The sequence below is a fragment of the Cottoperca gobio genome, chromosome 9 (assembly GCF_900634415.1).
Source record: "Cottoperca gobio chromosome 9, fCotGob3.1, whole genome shotgun sequence".
Lineage (NCBI taxonomy): Eukaryota > Metazoa > Chordata > Actinopteri > Perciformes > Bovichtidae > Cottoperca > Cottoperca gobio.
Window position 1 is genome coordinate 26,981,349 of NC_041363.1, and position 21,278 is coordinate 27,002,626.

The 21,278-nt window shown below is 43.4% G+C and overlaps 1 protein-coding gene across 3 annotated transcripts in view; it reads right to left on the reverse strand.

Annotated features, from left to right (window-relative positions):
- The window catches only part of tncb (tenascin Cb), a 40,798-nt gene that overhangs the window by 9,879 nt on the left and 9,641 nt on the right, over positions 1–21,278 (reverse strand). Inside the window, exons 2-12 of one of the 3 annotated variants that reach the window (XM_029439709.1) lie at positions 19,274–19,836; positions 17,748–18,968; positions 16,015–16,278; positions 15,815–15,930; positions 15,193–15,346; positions 10,407–10,676; positions 9,954–10,139; positions 8,195–8,284; positions 7,192–7,455; positions 3,368–3,643; positions 57–326 (exon numbers count right to left, since the gene is read on the reverse strand). In XM_029439709.1, coding sequence (XP_029295569.1) covers positions 57–326; positions 3,368–3,643; positions 7,192–7,455; positions 8,195–8,284; positions 9,954–10,139; positions 10,407–10,676; positions 15,193–15,346; positions 15,815–15,930; positions 16,015–16,278; positions 17,748–18,968; positions 19,274–19,760 — 3,598 coding nt within the window. In that variant the 5' untranslated portion in view covers positions 19,761–19,836. The remainder of the gene's footprint in view (positions 1–56; positions 327–3,367; positions 3,644–7,191; positions 7,456–8,194; positions 8,285–9,953; positions 10,140–10,406; positions 10,677–15,192; positions 15,347–15,814; positions 15,931–16,014; positions 16,279–17,747; positions 18,969–19,273; positions 19,837–21,278) is intronic. The other 2 variants (XM_029439710.1, XM_029439712.1) reach the window with 2 other exon arrangements.

Genomic DNA, 21,278 nt, shown 5'->3' on the forward strand with positions numbered 1-21,278 from the left:
AAGACCAGTGCAGAGTTTCAGCTCTGATTTCTCCTTTCCCCCCTTTCACCGTGTACCTGTTCTCACCCACTCCATTACAGACTTGGAGCGTCTTCCCAAAATGAGCCCAAAGATTTGGATTTTGTACTCGGTGTCCTCGGTAAGATCTGTGATGTCTGTGCTCCGCTCCTCGCCCCCCAGCACCAGCTCTCTGGGTTGGCCTGGCTCAGCCTGGCTCACCATTATGACAAAGGTATCGAAGGTATCCTCTTCAGCCATCCAGCCCAGCCTAAAGCTGTCAGGGCTGACGTCGGACACTAGGAGAGCCTGCACCTCTGCCTCCACCTCTGAGTGACAGGGGAAAGTCAGTTTTCTCCTCTGCGGAACTTATTAGTGCTTTGACATGGCAGCGAAAGAGAGTGTACCAGTCTATGTGTTAGTGCCAGCATTGGTTATATGGAAGCTCAGCATCAGTCAACAAATAAAGAACCTGAGTTTTACCGCAATCCGGTGAAAAACACAGAAGGAAGAAATGGGAAGGTTGTTAGTTCACTGACCTATCAAAGCCACTGGGTTAGTAAGAAGAAAAACTGATGCAGCTCAGATTGTGAGCGGAATTCATTTGCCTATTGAGTAGAACAATGCATCAGCCTGACTTCGGTCAGATGCACTGATATCGAGGCCTGACACTTTTTTATTCAAAACTCAAACTACTGTTTTCTCCTCCCTGTTATTTTGTATATTATTTAAGTTATTCGAAATGTGAAATACAGCTCTCCAACTTACAAGATGCTAACTTACTGTTAACTAACTCGCTAACTAACACTGTTAGCTTAGTTGCTAACAGAACAATAAGTTCACACAGTTTAATTAAAGGTGTGTTTGTAGCATCGACTCATGTCTGCAAGCCATTGCTCTTCGTCTTTATACTCCAACAGAGGATTTAAGTGCAGCACAGCCAAACAGCCACAACAACTTGGACCTGGTTCTGTTCACTTAACGGACCGCACTGCTAAGACGGCTGAACTCAGCCCTAAAAATGTGGGCAGATTTACTGAGCACCGGCAACCCAATCTACATTTATTAGATTTCTTCCACACATTTTAGAATAGGCTACATGGATACCACTTGATGTAATTCAAGTAAAATAAATTACATGATTCTTTAAATTCATTTAAACTTTTAAAAAGTAACAGTTATGGTCTGACCCAACTCATAATTCCAAGAGATTTCAAAGTAAAAATGCTTTGCCAAACTATAGCTGCTTCTCTTAAAATACAGCAGCCTACATGCAGTAAAAGCTGGTAGTTAAGCAGTAACTAGCAGCACTAATAATGGCAGTGATAGGAAGAGTGGCTGAGACGCAGCAGCTGGAGAAAAAGCTCCCTAAAGCTAATTAGTTGGAGAAACTTCCGGTAGCAGCACAGATGGATACATGGACCAGGCAGGGATAGAAGCAGATATAAGTGGGCTCAGGAAAGCCTCAATAAAGCCCAGCGCCACTGCTCATTAAAACACTACACCAAGTGTAAGGGTCTCAGGGGTCCCTGAACTAGCCTGAAACCCCTTTTTATTGTGAGGGAAAACGCATGAGGCATTTGTTGTGAGGAGAAGCGGTGGAAATGAGAAGCAGAGCAGACAAATCCCAGGGAGCTGTCACTCTTCATTAGCTTTAGCTGGTCAGTGGAGGAGAGGGAGGGCCACATCCATCAGCTAACATGTGCTAGTTTGCTACTGATTTCACCCTCCCACCACTTCTACTCCTCTACCCATATCCCTCCAAACCCCCAAGACCCGAGGGAACACAATTTCCGCTTACAAAAAGAGCCTGTTATTGGAAGAGGTCTGCACCGGCGCCAGCTAACCTGCTGAAACGCAGAAGCCCAGAGCTGCTTCCAGCCTCGCCTGATAACTTTACGAGAGCAGCTTGTGCTGATATGAATCAACGGAGTCGAGCTTGTTCTGGGTGCTGTCCACATCTCTTTGTGCTTCCATCAGCCATTTGTTGTATAAAACTCAAAGTTTCCTCACTCCCTTTTCAGAGGAGGACTTTATGCAGCAGACCGACGATGACCACCGTGCATAACATAATCAAATTAGTCAGCGCTCGTATTCACAAGGTGGAATGTTTAGTGGATTAAGTGATGCTAATGAAAAATGTTAAGATGGTTTCACCAGCCATTAGCATGCAGACAATGGGCCGTGTTGAGCGCATGCCATATTCTACGCGGCCCCAGAAGCCCCTGGCACCCTAGCAGCAGAGCCCGGAGCCCAGCATGAGAATGAAGAGCGGACTGGGGATGCATACAGAACAGAGGCCTCACACAAAGTGACAAAAGCGCCTCAGGCTTTTTTTTGTTCCATGTCAGTCCTCCCATCTTTCTTCCACTTGACTGATCCTCATCAGTGAAATGCTGAATGATAATGTCGGAACAGATACTGACATTAACCAGCCCCAAACTGGTTATTTTAGACATTCTAATCCAATAGTTTTATAGGGTGACGATGAGGGTGTTCTTTTGTTCTGGTTATGCTGTATTTGGAAGGGTGCTCAGAGGCCTTTACAAGGCATATTTTGGTTTCACTGTTTAGAGCGCAGCATGTTTATCCTGGGTAATGACAGTGATTGGGGAAACTAGCGCACCTGTTGTACACTAGTTAAACAGCACACTGACCTTCAGATGTGTTTGTGCATGTTCACTAACAGACCAGGTGCTGTTTCACGCTGGACTCGTACCAACAAGCTGATCTGCGGCTGGGCTAATATACATTCAATGGTCCCCCTGCATCAAAGACAGGGATACGTGCGCAATGGGGGGAGGGGTGTTTGGGGATTTGGATTGTGCACTACTCTGTTGAATGGAAATTAGATTTTGTTTGACCCTTTATATATACATTTTTGAAGTGTACTTCTATCACCGAAGGTGAACAGTTCAGCTCAGAAAATGAACAAAACAAGCCTCCATCCCTACATACAGCCTTAACACGTTTACGTCACAAAGATTTGTCAAATCAAGCTCTCTGTGATCAAAAGCAAAAACAAATGCCAGCCTCAGTTCCTTATCTGTGTCTAATTATTTCACTGGATTACTTCACTTTTCAAGAATATTCTCGAAATCAATTGAACTTCTGTTGAATGAAAGTGGCAGATTTGACTTATTAGGACATTTTGTAAAAGTCATGGGAAAATTGACAGTGCAAACAAACACGGAGAACATCAGAGTCAATGTAACACTGAAAGTGAGCCACACCACAGCTTATTCAGCTCTATTTGAGAACTGCAAGTAACCGTTACTTAGAAAGTCCACGTGGGTTAATTGACTGTGTGCAGCTGAAGAAGAAGGAAGCAGAAGAAAGAGCGAGGCCCCAGCGCTGACAACGTTGATACCTGTGATGGTGTCTGCAAAGACGGGATCTAAGAGGGCCCCCCTGTACAACCCGTACAGATTGGCCCTGTACCAGGTGCTCGAGGAGAGGCCAGAGATGGCGAGGCTGCGAGCATCAGCAGGCACCGTGTGGTTTTGCCACTCAGCGCCCGTCTCTGCATCGGTAACCTCGATCAGAAAGCCCTCCAACGCCCCGTCCTCAGCAGACCAGGACAGGAGGAAGCTGTCCCACGATACGTCGCTGACTGTGACATTGGTCACCACAGGCTTCTCCTCCTCTGGGTGATGATAAACACATCAATGGAGTTACAGGACTGGGACAGACAGACAGAATGAAGACAAAAGGTTAGAGCGTTACAGGTATTTCATAGCCCATCCTGGAAATCGGCTGATTAGGAGTAGACAGCAGATTTAAAATGTTCAAAGATCCAGAACTGGCTCCATATATCGGTTTAACCATACAACACACACACACATACACATTGTTGGGTTTCTGTTTGAACCTTCTTGTTGACAACAATCTACATTATAAAACTGGAGGATGGCAAAATCAGCTGCCAAAAAGGGGGCATCATTGAAGATGATCTCTCATTTGTATTTCAATCATTTCATTTTACTGAAAAAAAGAGAAAAGGCCTTCACTTTGTCTGGAGTGGAAATATTCCCCTATTTCCACTACAAAAGGCCAGAGGGAGAAACAGCCTCATTATCGATGGCTGCCTATAGCCATCTCCTCCATATTACCATGTAAGTGGGAAGACTTAAAGACAGAAAGCAGCAGGCAGACATGCTGATGCAGCTTGTGTGCATTAATGGCTGTGAATGAGCCATTAACATTTGAAGGTGCAGCGTAGCCCGGCCGGTATGGCAGAAGTACGCCGTCCACTTCAAAACCTATAGGGAGGCCATGCAGAGCCGCACTGCAGCCTGTAATTGGAGTCCATTGAGTGTGTACGCATTCAAAGAGTAGATTAGAAACAGATGGAGATAGATGGTGCAGGTAAACATCAAGGCTTCCATTATCCTCTTTTCACTGTGTGGCAGAGTGGAGCAGACAATAGCAGTCTGATGGGATGGGGGGCTTTGCTGGAATCAGCTGATCATCACTCATGAGAGCTCATATGGAAAATACATTAACTGTATGATGTGTCTGATGATTCCCTGGCCCTGCAGGGAGGGCAGGATTTGAGTCAGCGTTTTGTAGTCGCCCTACTTAGCATTCTTAGGCAGGTATATGCACATTTAATAAACGCGGGTTGTAGCCGCCTATAAGTGTATATATATTTGACTCCCATAAGTGGAGGATGCTGTATAAGCAGATAATGAATGACTATATAGCAAAACCATAATGATACAAAATATGTCTTCATATGAGATGTACACTTACTTACAAATACTGTAAAGACTCAACAGCTACAATATGGTGTTGTATAAACCATTAATGTAATGTAAAATGTCCTTTTAGTTAGCTTTCCAGATGGTATTAAGACAGTAAATCTCTTTACCATTTGAGAAAATACTTTTTCACTTACTTTACTTTAAAGGGTCAACTAACTCAAATTACAAAAAAAACATATTTTTCTATTTACCTAGCGGTATCTAGCCATGTGGATTGTTGTGGTTTTATTAGCTCAGGTTTAAATATGTCCGCCTGAGACTTCTGCCCCAGTACAGTGGCAGTGAATGGAATTTCATTTGTGGTGCAAACATTATAAAATGACATTTGACTCATCAACCTCTCTGTATAGAAACATGCTGTCAAAAAGGTTCTTGCAAACTCTCTCTTCTGTAGAAAATAATTTAAACGAAAAACAGAAAACAACAAGTTCTTTAAGTTATCTAGAGTAAACTGTTTTCTGTTTCTGGAAAGAAACGAGATGCTGCTTTCTTTATTTAATTTTTCAACGCTGTGAAAATTTGATACAGCTGTGGCTAAATCCACCAATGGTTATTCACAATTTTATTTTGAGTGAACCAATTCTTTAAGCCTAGCTTCACTTCTGGTTGTCACATGCAGGCGAGATGTGTGTCATGACTAAATCCAATGTTCTCCCAAGATATCGCCTTCTCATTCTGATATCTGCAATTTGATACACATTCATAATGTATTACAGTATTAAAGTGTATTTGTCTTTAGGACGAGACTCGTACACTGCTGCGCAGATCATGCAGTGCATGCAGTGCATGCAGGACAGTCATCTTTTTTTTACATGCTCTATGTACTCTGGTATCAGCACTGTTGTTTTAGGAAGCAAGAAACCCCAACACAGATGGCAAGAGATGGATAAATTGGCCAACACCGGTAATCAAACATATAGAAGACTTTATAATCTTATTTTTTAGAAGCACATTTTGGCTTGTATTGATTCTCAACTGGTCACTTAAACAGCTCTCCTGTAGCACATTTGAAAACAAACCCTTGTAACCCTCTCTGTTGTTGTCAGGCACAAGTAGAACACCCCCCCCCCCCCCTTCCTTCAATCCCTCCTGTAAAACGAGTGTGATCAGTGTTTGCGCTATGTGTCTGGAGACGATAAAGGCTGCAGATCGGCCCGGCTGAGGATTAGAGGGCTGCTGATTTCAGAGACAATGTTTTAACAGCATGTGGCCTTTTATCTGACTGAGCCACAGTTCATCGTGGTCAAATAGCACAAAACCAGGCGGAGCGGGGCTCACGCCAACAATTATCACATGAATGAACATTGTGCGGGGCTGCACAAATGTCCATACAACCCCCTCCCCCCCCCACACACACACACACTCACAGAGTTTCAATCTCAGTCTTTAACCACTCAGTTGCTCAATCATACGTGTCACACATGAGCAGACAGACAAGTGGACATAAAGGGTGGACACATGCACATGAGCAATCACAGTTACACACTCACACACACTCTCGCACACACACTGTCACAGACACAGTAGACTGTATTCTGTTCTTGGCAGCGTGCTATCCAAACAATACAACAAAAGACAGAAAGTTATTCTGTAGCTCACCAACTTTTCCCTCATGCCGTATCGATTTTTGCCCATAGCCATGCGTTTTAATGGGCACTCGTTGCATAACTGGAAGACTTAAATGTAAAATGTTTGGCTTGGAAGCAGCCTGACCGCAGCGTGAGAAATATGCCACAGTCACCTCATTTGTCTTCTCTTGTTTTGGTTTAAAAAACAGGGGGAAAAGAAAAATAAGCCCACATGCTATAAATGAGCCTCGGGGTGGTAGGGGGTAGAGACAGAGTGACTTACATTGAGAAGCTAACAATGAAGTCAATTCATTGCCTCGGTTTGGCTGCAGTACTGAAGGACAAAAAAAATGAACCTATGGTTATTCTCTAACCCTGCGCTACCAGCTAGAAAGCTCACAGTGGGCTACATTCAGTCTCAGATACTAAATGTCCGACTAGCTTCTAATATAGTCAAGGGCAAAACGTTACCACCTTCATGAAGCTAATTAAGGTACATTGATTTGGTAACTTGTTAACCTGACAAAAGTCCAATATTCACTGCTAGCCACCTGGTTCTTCAGCTGCTCAATGCTCCACCAGTTGCAGGCAGGTTTATCTGAAAACATATTATACATAGTCATTTGACCTATTTAGTAAAGACGTTAGTGTTACTCTGGATCATCCACAGTCCTCATAGGGACTATTTCTTTATAGAAAATACTTCTGGGTTTTTCTGGAAAGCCAAAACTATCTGTGTGGCTCCTACTTGAGGAAAGTGAGAACATCAGGTTTTTGTAGTTTGGATGTATCAACCTTTTAAAATGATGTGCTCAACATTTTAAAGATGGAAGGTATGTTTTCTTTTCTGCGGTGCTGACCTGTGGGTGCTGAGATGGTGATGGGTGCACTAGTTCTGCGGCCCCTTTCGGCGATGATGCTGATGGTGTACAGCATGCCGGCTGTGAGGCCCCTCAGGACGTGGGACTCTGAGCTGGCTGGCAGCACGTCCTCCGCCCTATGGCCGTCAGCTGATACGTAAACCAATCTGAAGGAGTCCAGCTTGGCCAGGGGGCGTTTCCACTCCAGCATCATGGTGGTCTCCGTCACCTCTGCAACAGCCAGCTCCTTGGGAGCATCCAGGGCTAATGAGGGAGGCAGAAGGATGTCAAGCTACAGAGTTATACATTAACACAATATTAATCTAACCATTAGCCGTCTTGTAAAATGGTTGTGTTTCATTTCAAATAAAGACAAGAAGCACTGGGCAGTTAGCCACAGTTTCTGCATAGTCGAAGAAAGCATCAGCATACTTTCCATACTGAATAAATACAGATAGATGGCAAAGTACTGGAAAATAAATTGACAAAATGTTCTAATAAATAATAATATTGATAATAAAACTACATCAGTTCATGAAATTATGAAACAATGAAAAAAGATATGAACATTGTGTGCAGAGGTTCAGATATAATCCACATGTAGTGGGGGGGGGGGGATTATTAATCTCAGCATGATTGCCTTGTTTGTGTTCAGATGAGTAGCATGAGGAACAATGCTGGTATGATTTAGTGTTTCACTGTGTTTTCAGGTGTGTTTGCAGTCGATATAAAGACGGCATTAGATGCGTCCACACCAGGTGGAAATGGTTCTTTGAACTAAACATTTGTGTGAATACAGGAGCTTTATAAATGTACAGAGATTAGAGGTAAACAAGAGAAAGAGCCGGAGTCTCAGTTGAAGAGACAGACAGGCACACAGATATATATTTTATTTGTTCTGTGTCTATATATGCAAATCATAACAACATAAATCCTGACACAGATATTGAGTGTAATATGATGATATGCTGTAAAATCAGAGTATAATGTGATGCTATGTTACCAGTCACTGCGTTGGTGGTCGTCGGCAGACTCTCCCGCTCATCTGTCACCGCAGTCACACCCATCCCGTACTCTGTGCCAGGTCTCAGGCCTACATAGGAGGGCACAAATAAAAGCAGTGTCATGTTGTGTTTGTACAAATCCACTGAGGTGTCAGCACATGAACGATGGGGAGGCTCTGTAGTCAAGTGGCCAGCTGTTTTGGCTAATGGCTCCAGTGTCTATGGCTAACACAAAAACACTCTCATGTGGTGGCTTGGTTGCACAATAGATTGCAGCCTAATTGCATTTCATGGTAAGCCTGTGCTCACTGTGGAACATCATTGATGGGTCTATAGGGCCCTTGTCGCGGAGCTACTTGCTATGATACAGCAGGCTCTGGAGGCCCTTTGGTCTCTACAATGAAGCCCTCTCTCGGCCTGATCTCCTCTAATTCTTTTATTAACTCCCACAGAGGTCATCACACACAGAGCCTTGCAGCATGAAATTACACCTAATGCCCAGGAAACTCATTATCAATAAAATCACGAGCGTGAAGGCAATTACAGATAATAACTGTGTGAAAGAAGTGCTGAGGTGTGTGTGGAGCGGAGTGGGACGTCGGCTGAATGGACACACTGCTTTATTTCCACGGGATGGGCCTCCCAAGGACAAAGAAATGGGCTAGACAAAAACACTATTAGACTGTTTTTGGATGCTTTTTTTGTTTCTCATGGTGTCTAATCCTGCCATGCACACAGTGTAGAAACAAACTGAAAAAAAACACATCCGCCTCAAAGCATGGCTTTATAATGTCAGCGGTGCACATAGATGAAAACATGGCCGCTTCTCTTGTTTGAGCTAGATCTCACAGAGAAACAAGCGGCGGTGTTATTCCATTTAAAGCCTGAATGCCAAACCCCCCTGGGTGGTTTTCAAATAAAGTGAGCCTTTTGTAGACGGGCAAACATTTCACGACACAAAACAAAGGAAATGAGCAGGCTGAATATAACACTGACCATTTAACAGGGAGCACCTCCAACACTTGCCCCAAGAATTAGGAGAATAAACACTTCACACTGTATCATTTTTTTCCCACAGACGCTTTCAGCTGTGTCATTTGGATGCAAAGTGGTAATGGGTTAACATGGACTGAAAGCAGAGAAAGAATGAAAACTGCTCGCTTTGCTCAGCAGGACTGGGTTGTTTTTAGTTTACTGTAGCAGCGATCAGTACTAGTCTAACTGAATAAATGAATCAAACTGTAAAGTACTGATCATCCCTTGATCTCTGAATCATCCCGATATCAAACACTTCTGCCCACTGCCACAGCGCGAGTATGTGCTCCTAAAGAAATGTGATGAGATAATCACAAAGTTGGTCTGAATAGAGATTCTTCACTCTACATTATAGTCATCAGCATTGCCACAACCTGGCAACCCAGAATTTGTTCTGATTAATGGTTCAGTGCCATGCAAGAAGCAGGGCTTCAACATGTGGACCTGTATCTACTATACACTATACACTCAATGACCACTTTATTGGGTGCACTATCAATGCAGCTGATAACATCGTCATGTTCAGCTTTTGTTCACATTGATGGAAATATGTTTATTACTGAGCTCATAGTTAAAGGTGCTTTATGACAACTAAGCAAACTCCCTCCGTTAATGAAGCCCCTGAGATGGGTTTGAAAGCTTGGGAAAGAGGACTTAGGTTTCATTTGTAAATGGTGTGTGTGTCTGTAGCTTGTAGCTGTAGTTGGCTTTGGGATCCAGTACCGGTGATCTTGGCCGTGGTGGTGTCCCTGGGTCCCGGGGGGAAGAGCAGCTCTCCATGCTCCCCTCCAGACAGAGGCCCATACTTGATGCGGTAGTTGTCCACTGGAGCTTGGCTGTTCTTCCACTCAAGAGTGATGCTCTCGTCCGTCAGCTCCACGGTCTGCAGGTCTCTGGGGGCGTCCAGGTCTACAACACACAATTAGACTTGAGGTAGATAGAATTATACCCTAACCTGAATTCAACTGTAACAAACCTAAAGAGGGTCCTTTTACATTGGGGATTTTCCTCATTATGCGATACATGGGAGGACATTTTGTCCTTTAATTACATCTGACACACAGCTCATTAAACTTGACTATGATAAGCAGTTAATGGCTGTGGTGGTGATATAACAGGCTCAGGTAGATCTATTTTGTGGCCTGAAAGCCCATCAGATTGTCATTTTAGTGTCACCTGTGAGGAAAGACTGGTAGACAGGAATGCTACTCCGCTCTCCCATCCGAGCTGACAGAGACACCTCGTACTGGGTGTCGGGTCTGAGGCCTCCCAGGTGGTACTGGGTGTCACTGGAGGACAGCTTCACCACGTTGCGATCAGCGGGGTTGGAGCTGGGCCCGTAGGAGACGCTGACCCCGTCCACCTGAGCCACGGGCTGGAACCAGGTGACCAGCGATGTGGTGTCCGTCACGTCTCGCACATCCACCTGGCTGGGGGCGTCGATCACTGCAGAGGTAAGGAGCAACAGAGGGAAGCCTTCTATTAGGAAACACATATGATCAGGTATTTGAAGAAAGATTGTTAAAATATAAACTTTATGATATATTAAGGCTGCATGGCTTTACACAGAGCACATTTGTGCAATGACCAGCAGATAAAAAAAAACTTTGACTGTTGTTCTGATTTCCTGATTATTTACCTTCAGAAGTTGTAAACTATGTTGCACAAAATTGTTTCTTTCTAATTCTTCATAGTTTAGCTCTGTGTACTTTGCTAGCTAGCTTCAGCTAAGGTCTGTACAACCAGTACATTGGCGTGAATTAACACAGACACACATCACATAAGATGAGCACCATGAGCTGATTATAGCTACTGGTTGCATCACACACTTTGATTGTTAATTTAAATTTAGAAAGACAAATAAATATAAACAAAGGTGAAACAAGGACTAAAGGACAATAAATACATACATATATAACTTAAGATATAACTTTGGAGCACCAGCAGCCGGAGTGTCGCCGGCTCAAGTCCCTGAAGAAGTATGGAGTGTGGATGGGTACTTTGAGAGGCACCAGTCCCCCTCCTACTGTACTGTATATATAATAGTTGCCCACTGCTCCTAATACTACGATGGGTTTAATGCAGAGTCTAAGTTCACTGTGTGTGCTGTGCTGTTTACATGTGTGTGACCATTAAAAGACAAAAACCCTCCATTTCCATTTCCATAAAATAGTGGACTGAGACATGACCTAGTTACCCAAGGAGCTGTCATTGATAGTGGTCTGTGCCCATTCAGAGCAGATAGATGGAATCGGGTCTTTCAGGGTGGAGATAAGCAGATTTCCAGCCCAAAAATTCTCAATTATACAATTATGAGCTGATGTCCAAAAGTCAATAACTTGGTTCCGATAGCACAGGACGTGGGTTAATGTACCTCATCTGGGCTCTTTCAGTACCCAGGGTCGCTTTTTAACCTTAACCATAAACAGTCTAGAGGGCGTCCAATACATTCTGTTAATAATATTAATAATAATTGTTAAGTATGTAAACAATGAGCATTATGTCTCAATTATATTTATTTTCAGCTGGAAGTTTTGAGCAGTTATATCACTGGTGTTGTACACACTGATGAACCCTGACCATACACCATGAAGGTAGGAGCTCATGGAGGGGTTGCTGTTACATGCATGAATACAGTCATTTCAGCAATGCAGGTGCTGGAAATGTGACAGCACTCTTGCATTTATAAAGTTATTCTGCCTATTACAGATCAAATCCCTGCGCCATGAAGGGCGCCTTTTCACCATCTCTGAAATTAATTTGTCACACGTAGGCAACTCTAGGAAAGTCAACCTTCTGCACAGGGCTGATAAAGTGAAGAATCTGCATTTGAGTTTAACACAGATTTGTCTTCTGAGGACGCTGCGAGTGTGTCATCCGGGTGTCTCGATACCGTTCTCCTGGGAAGTCGCCATCCCTCTGAGCCTGACTGCTAGGAGCATCCCACACATGCTGGGTTATGTTGGAGGGGGGGGGCGGAGGGTCTCACTTCACACAATTAGCCCCTCGGCATGCAAATCCCACAGTACGTGCCCACAAGCCGGTGTAATGGGAGGCATTAAGAGAGCCTGAGTGGCACGCAGAACTCTGAACCTCATAATCTAAGTAGTGCTGACACGTGGGCATACATATGTGTGTGCATGAGCGCATCCCCACAGGAACATTTGGTCCAAAATGCACTTGAAGAATCCATCATTAGCAAAATCACCAAATCCTTTTTTACAAAAACACTAATAGTAATACTAATTAACTAATAATTGCTAGTTTTGTCCCTTTTCTTCTTCATTTTACGAGCACACTTTGAGGCGATCTTTGTTCTTTTCTTGTCATGTTTTTCATGTGAATCCTGGGCAGCTTATTGCTGCCATCATGACAAATACATATTTAAAACATTGTTTTCTCAACTTTAATGATTTCTTTTTCAAGAGTTGATCACATTCATGTTATAAAGACATGTTCCTTGTTATTACTACATAGGAAATGATACTGTTTCTTGTTATAACACCATCTCACTTTACCTTGTTAAAGATAAAAACGTTCTCGGTAATACACAACATTAACAAACTTCAACAAGTCAGTATGAAGTTATAACAAGAGAGTTTTACATGGTGTTAAAAAGATAAATAGATGGAGTCAGTGTAGTGAAGCTGGAGACCTGCTGCCACCACCTCCAGGCCTGATCACTTCACATTACGAATGTGGTTAAAGGAATAGTGACATTTAAAAAAACACTTATTCTCCTACTTGCTGAGGAAATCAATAAATACCACTCTCCTATCCGTCTGTTATGTTTGATATGAAGCTGGAGGCAGGATATGATTAGCTTAGCTTAACCCAAGGATTGGAAACAGAGCTAGTCTGGATCTGTCCAAAGGTATTACATCCACCTTGTATAGCAGTACCTCTAAAGCTAATTAACATGTATCTTGTTCCCTTCTTCTGTGAAAAAGACCAGGCTCTCTATCAGCAGTAAAGACCTCAGTACCGTCCTCTGAGAGGCTTTATATCTTGTGATAAAGTCAAAAGGATTTAGTTGAAGTTGTTGTCATCATAGTAGCAGCACGATGCTGCCGAACATTTTCTTTTCAAGAAGTCTTTCAATAAGTTTCTCACAAAAATGTTATCCATGCGACACGGCTGTGGATAGTGTGTAGATGACACTGAGGAAACGTCACAAACAACACCTTAATGTGCTCTCGCTGGAATGTAGCCGCGCTGCTCTCACTGCTGAGGGTATAAGCAAAGGTTACGATAGGCCCCTAATGGCCTTTCCATGCATACTTGTGTTTATCCTGACACCGCGGACCATTTTAAAACCATAAATAAGCAAAGAAGTGGCCTGACCCACTGTTGCATGGAGCTGCCATTTATTAAACTTTGTGCTGAATGTGCCGCACATTGCTGTTCAATCTGCTCTGTTGAAACAGAAGTCTCCCGGGGGTAAGAGCCACACAGACTCCTTGTTAAATGTCTACTTTCAAAGAAAATAGACATTTAACAAGGAGCAGTGTTTAACCCTAACCCCCCAGACAACACCTAAAAGACACTTAAAAATAGCCTGGTGGTTGGTGGTTGGTCTGACAGGTGAACTCTCTCTATAATGATCCCCAGCTCTGACTTCCTCAATGTTACAAGCCATTGGGCTTTACAGCCTGATGAAGATATGGAGTTATCTCCCCCCCCATCACAACAATGCAATGAAATCTAATGAGCTAATCACTCAGGGTTGACACGTCAGGCTGTTTACAATACTCTGTTGGGGGCTGTTAGATGGATCACCCAGATAGAAACCAATGAACCGACGCAAGGTCTGAAGGTGACAACCTGTTTTTTGCATTTTTTACTTTGACAGCTTTAAGTGACAATTTATTCCACAGTAACCTCTATTTCTGGAAGATCACACCCCCTAAATATGCAGCACTGGTTCAGTTTAGGCTTATTATCCTGCACATGTGTTAGGGTTGATTTGAAGAAGAAGAGGAAAATTACAATTATTTGCTTACTTGTCTTTGTATAATCCATCCCTCCATTGCATGAATACGTCTGTGTGTTTATAAGTGTCATGAAGGGCAAAGTATGCATCACTGAGAAGCTACTGTAGGGCAGAGCAAGACATGCACAATCCATTATCTCTGATCTCTTTTTCCTCTGGCTTACCTGAAGGTTTCCACTACAAATGATTTCATATGACTATTTAATACCAGCTCTTAGTAATAACAGCTATTATTATGTGGAGTCATGTGGAATACAGCATGTTTCTGTCTAAATGTGTAACACAATTTAACCAAATTCTCTGGAAATTGACAAAAGAAAATGCAAATTAATGTGTTTTTCTATCCCCTACTGTGTTAAAATAAGGAACTGGTTCATAGAGTTAATAAAAGAAGAGGACACATAGATTAAAAGAGTTCTAGTCAAAGCTGAAATGGTGAAAACATGATGAAAATATGTAATTTGTATTTGTTTCATGTATTAATGTCTCCTCATCGCTGAGGTTTTCATCCTCTGCAAGTTTCGTCATAAGTGATGTTTAAGTCCCATGCTTATTGTACGTCCTGATTTATTCACTAAATGTGTTTCCACTGCACTTTGTCAAGTTTTTATTGATACATCAACTCTTCCATCTCAGCCAAGTGTAATAACTTCTTTGACATTTTTCAACTTGGTTGTTTCCAAATGTCCTGCGTTTCTCGTTTTTTTATGTGCAAATATAAAATGTGCATAAAAACAGGGGGATGGAAAAACAGTTATATGTGAATGTGAATTGATATGTAATTCAAAAATGTGATGCTAATCTCAGTTTCATGACATAATAAAGAGGTTCATAATACTATTTTTAAACAATGGACCATATGTATGTTCTGTAATAACATATAACGTATGTTATCACCTTGTAATTGTTACATCAGATGTGTCTGTTGAAAACTGAGTGTATGCACATAAGCCAGTTAGCAGCACTCACTTGTGACCACGTTCTGGGAGGCAGGCGGTCCACGCTTGTTGTTCTTCACCACCTCCAGCTTGACCTCGTACTCCTGGCCGGGGCCCAGGCCCGACTGCTCAAAGGTGGTCTCTGGACGGCCGAGGGAGTTAAGAATCTCACCGTCTTCCTCTTTCTGCCAGCACCCAAAAACACCAGTCATCAACTACTACTACAAAGACTAGTTCTGGCATAGGTGGAGTGGGAGGAAAATCATACATAATGGCGCTCTGGGTGGCGTTTGGACTTAAGAGTTGACAGGGGGCTCGCTTTAATAAAATGTGGCTTTGAGTAGATCCCAGAAGCCCTGCTTGGAAAAGTTTCTATGAGCACTCAAAAAAGAAAATAAAGCGGGACACAAAGTATCATTAGCTCTGTGCTGTGTGGTCATCGGAGCTGTTGGGACATGCTAACTGCAGAACCATTTTCCACAGGATACCCACCATGATCCTCATTTACGCACAGTAGGTCATTACTGAATTTAAAGTAGGGTGTCTGCAGTGGGACGTGTATGGTTTCTACCAGAGGAAAATGTGCGTAATGGTAGAGGCTGTGGTAAGAGCTATACAGGAGCTCTGTTAATATATCGGGGAGCAGGACTCACTGTATTTCTGAAGATGAGGTTCCAGCCATCGAAGGGAATGTCCAACGGATCCCACTGCACCTCCACTGACGTCTCCCGCACTGACTTGAACTTGAGTCCCTCAGGCTCAGGCAGATCTGGGAGGCATAAAACAAAACTCTGACTACATTTCATCTAGATCTGTATACTGGATTTATGTGTCACAGAGGAGATTGACGTACGTGTAGCCACCCGAGCACTGACAGGAAGACTCTTCTTGTTGTTGAGCACAGCATAGACACTGATCAGATACTCAATACCAGGCTCCAGCTCCTGAATAGTGGTCATCTTCAGGTCCCCAGGCACCCTCATGTCCAACTCCAGACCTCCAATGGCTGTTGGCACGTAGGTGATCAGGTACTCTGTCACACGCATCTCATTCTCCCAGGACAGGTCCACTGTCTCTGTGTTGACCTCCGACACTGTCAACTCCTTGGGTGGTGAGACTATGGAGAGACTCTGAAAATCAGTCATCTGTACTGAGGGGTTTTAAATGTTAGCGACAGTCATGGGTGTTTTCTCCAAGGAAAGTATGGTTTGGAAAAGTGCCAATGGGTAGATAAATTGACTTTTAATATTGATATTGATATTGAGATAATTCGCCTCCAGAATTTGGATTTAAGTGACTTTTTAGAAAATATATATAAAAATACTTAGTACAGATTCAGAGCCATGTTAACATGTTTTGGTGTTGAGTGATAAAGGATTTCAGTGATAATTTTCATTAATCTAAACAAGAAAAAATCAATGACAAAGTTCATACATAAATGTAACCCTTCATTCATATTCAGTGATACTAAGTTGAATGATATGCATAATATTTAACATTCAACACATGAAAGGAGTGCTTGAATGCTTGATCTGGACCCTACAGTATGTGGCACACCATTTGCTCCAGTTGTAGCACATCTTTGGAACTATTTGACTGTTCCTTCAGTGTAAAGTCAGCCCTCGCCCCTTGCCAAAGAAGTTTTCCAATCAGTGATTTACAAAACCACAATTTAACATTTTTCCATGTGATTTTACAGAAATAAACAAAGAAATACAAACCAAATCATCAATATGATTATGTGAAATCAAAACGGTTCACCATTTGCCAAATACATTAAATAGAAACATATTTCATTCGTATGTAAAATAGAGACCAACCTTATTTGTACGAGTGAAAATGTTCCTAGAATATATTTGTCAATGTAAAAAGTATATAAAATAGTGTAGATAGAATAGATAGAACAAGTGACACCCAAGTGTTTGTTTTTTTTACATTAGGTTTTATATGTTGTTAAATGATCACCAATATATGATACACAATACTCATCAATGTTTTGATATGAGCAATCAAATCAAATCAAATTTATTTATATAGCCCAATATCACAAATTATACATTTGTCTCAGTGTGCTTTACAGACTGTACAGGATACAATGGGTCAAATGGGCAATGGGTCAAACAACTCTGTGAAATGTGAAAGGAGTCCCTTATTGTTATAAATGCAGAAAGGTTTTTCAGGCCTCCTCAGCTTTACTGACTATTTTTAGTCTCTTTAAGCTAATTGTTTTTGGTGAACTAAACGAAAGCTAAACGAGAGGGTATATTGGACTAGTACATTCAATATTCTCCTGATAATATTGCTTCATGTTTGGTGGATGTGTAAACAGGCAATAATTTGCTAACTCATTAATTATATTACATTTACAGGGTGAAAATATGCCAATGTCATTTTAAGCTTGTTGTAAATGAGTGCCCCCAAGTGACCAAATAATCAATAATGAAGCTTTAAAGCCTCTTTTTGTACAATGTGAAAATGTATCTGACTTGTGCGTCACTCACTGCTAGTATAATGAAGTAGACTGCAGACTGTGTGGTCTAAATAGCATATGTGTAAGAATTACTCTTAGTAAATTAACTATCTTACCCTCAGAGCAGTCATCGCCAATGAAGCCCTCGTCGCAAACGCACACTCCGTTCTCACAGCGTCCCTGGTTCTGGCAGTCTTCTGGGCAGGTTAGCATGGAGCAGTCCGGCCCGGTGAAACCTTCATAACACACACACTCGCCATCGACACAGTGACCTCTATCAAGACAGTTCTTTGGACACGTCTTCTCACTGCAGTCCTCACCAGTGAAACCCTTATGACAAGCACATTGTCCGTTCACACAGTGACCACGGTCCAGGCAGTTATTGGGGCAGGTCAGCTCGCCGCAGGCTTTCCCAGTGAAGCCGACGAAGCACACGCACTTGCCATCCACACACTCTCCACGTCCCATGCAGTCTTTTGGACAGGTCTTGATGCTGCAGTCCTCCCCAGCGTAGCCTTTGTCACACATGCACTGTCCGTTAACGCAGCGGCCACGGTCTTGGCAATTGTTAGGGCAGGAGAGCTCGCTACAGTCTTCGTCTTGGTATCCTACGTCACATACACATTCTCCGTTAATGCACCGGCCCCTGTTGCTGCAGTTGTCAGGGCATGAGAGGATGGAGCAATCTTCACCCTCAAATCCTGGATCACATATGCACTTCCCGTTAAAGCAATGGCCTCTCTCGTTGCAGTTCTTGGGACAGGTGAGCTTGGAGCAATCCTCTCCACTGTAGCCGGTCTGGCACACACACTGGCCGTTTACACACATGCCACGGTTGTTACAGTGGCCAGGACAAGTGAGCTCCCCGCAGTCTTCTCCGCTGTAGCCCTCTTCACAGTAGCAGGTGCCGTTGATGCAGCGTCCGCGGTCATAGCAGTCGTTTGGACAGATGAGTTCGGAGCAGTCAAAGCCCGTCCACGGCTCGTCACAGACACACTCATCGTCCACGCAGCGTCCACGGCCCAAGCAGTTGTTGAGGCAGTTGGTCTGGGTGCAGCCCTCCCCGATGAAGCCCTCCTCACAGAGGCAGAAGCCATCCACACAGTGGCCATAGTCACCGCAGTCCAGCAGGCAGAGCTCAATGCCGCAGTCGTCCCCACCAAAGCCCTCAAAGCACTCACATTTGCCATCCACACAGCGGCCCTGGTCCTGGCAGTCGTTGGGGCACTCAGGTTCGGTGCAGTTGGGGCCCTTCCATCCAGGCTCACATAGGCAGCTGCAGGTGTCAGTGCTCCAGTTCCCATGGCCATTACAGAAGGGCTTTGTGGACACTTCACCTGAGGGAAGCCAAGAATGGAAAAGGAAGCATTTACACAAAGGCACAAGGCAAAAGCCTAAAATACGTTTTTGATGGCATTTTAACTTACTGGTGCTAATTGGTCTCAGTCTATTTTTAAAAACTATAACATTTTATTTACAGAGACTTTAAATGTTCTTGACAGAGTAAATGTTTGCAAACTTGATGCATGCAAGGCCGCTCTGACAACCAAAAAGGAAGGTGGAAGCACAAAATTTCACTTGCGTTGACTTCATGTATAGTGAAGGAGAAACACATTAATTACAATGAAAGGTATAGAGCTACCTGTAACCTGAACTCCACAGCAGCCTGCCCCACTGCTGCATTGCTCTCTCAGGCTAGACAGTTCGGACTCCAGCATCTCAAGCCTGTTCAGGATATCCTTGATGTCAGGTAGCTGGTTGTCGCAGCCGCATGCTTGCTTGGGGATATTGATGCGATGGGTGAAAACAATCTGATTGTCTCCGTCCACCGTGTGCTCCATGTGCTCAGTGTTCTGCATGTCCATCGAAGGACTCTTGTGTTTGAGCTCGGTGTCACCGGGAGAATCCAGGTCCACTGAGCAGAGGGACGTGGAGGGGACGTTGATGTTGTAGACGTGATTGAACACCACCGGCTGGTCGGGATGGGGCAGGGTGATGTTCTCCTGGGTTTGCTTAGGCATCAGAGCCTCTCTACGGTGGCGGATGACCTTCTTGACCAGGCCAGCGGTTGCGAGCTCGAGGAGCAGGGTCACGGTCACGCAGCCTAAGAGGAAGCCTTTCATCCCCATGATGACACCCTGACACTTTGGCGGAGTGCAGACTAGAGTCTATTCAGGTATCAAGTAGGTGTTCTTGTCCTTAGTCCTAGAGTAAAAGAACGTACAGACAGAAGGGAGAAATTCAGAAGATCACCTCTTTCCAGGCACATAACTATGTCACATAGTTCTTCTTTATGTCTTTATGTTAACACATACAACAAAGAGCAATCGACACAGAGTTCTGTTGGATATTCACTTTTCTGGTTTGCCCTTAGAATTCAGCATTCATTCATTCACACTGAGGGCCATAGCTGGACTGAAATATTAGAGTATCCCACTAAAAAGCAATTAACCTTCTTCTGTTGCCCCTAACAAAAGATTACTTCCAATCCTGATGCTGCCTCTGACCCATTTTAGCCCTTGTGCTCTCAGAGGAGGGGACACACACTTAGCAGATGACATTGGGGCATTCTTCTCACAATTCTTCAAGGACCAAGAGCAGCAGCTCCAGCATGGGTGGCGTGTGACCTTGATGATCCAAAGCTTTCTTTTTCTGACCATGTTGAGAAAGCAACCCGGCAACACCTGCATGGTGGGGAGCCTCCTCTTTTGTCTGCAGTCCAGGCTGACAGATTGATTGCGGTGTATGGTTAGACCATCTGTGGGCTTCCTGTAAGCACAGAGGTCTGTACAAACGCCCCTGCCCCCTGCAAACAGTCAGGTCAGCATTCCTGACAGCCACTGGTTTTGTTTTATTTCTGTAACATGATTCTTTTTGCTTTCCACAAACGCTTCAGAGACATGAGTCTATAAAAAAAGGTCCACTGGAAAAATGTGCTGTGGTTGTGGCATTGAAGCCAACCTTAAAACCTTATGTTTTTCTTACTTAGCGTTTAATTAAATAGATAGGTTGGTTAAAAGCTTGTTCTCACTGCATTCTAGACTAGGTCTGTTACACCTACCATTCAGTGTCATTGATCCATTTTATTCATCTAATAATCCCATTTCTAGTTATTTATATTGTGAAACATGATCAGAGACAAAAAGCTAAATTCTTGTCCTGTCAGTACTGGAACCAAAAGGGAGAATAAAATTATGAATAACAATACCATGCACGGCAAAAGATTTCCTGTTTTTTTAAAGTGTCTGGCTCAGCCTGAGTTTATATAGTACACGTTTTAGCCCACCTTGTCAGAGATGCTGACACCAATCATTTCCTACCTCTAATAAAGCCAGTGTGTGCCTTGGCAGCTCGAAAGGTTAATAGCAGCCGTTAGCAGCCAACAAGAAAATGTCTGAATAAGCATACATTGCATATTCCAACCCTGTGGTGGAATATGTACGAAAGGTTTCATTTTCTCCGCTACACCTGACTTAGTGGCACTGATGTGGATGCAGTAAAGACACATGGCATCTTTGCAGGAACATGGAGGCTGACAGTCAGCAGGTAATATTCCAGTAAGAGATGCTCGCTCTCTTCATCCCGGCCTGACGTGTGATTAGGCAAGACAGATGAGCTCAGCTTGGAGGGATCCCACGGCTTCACCC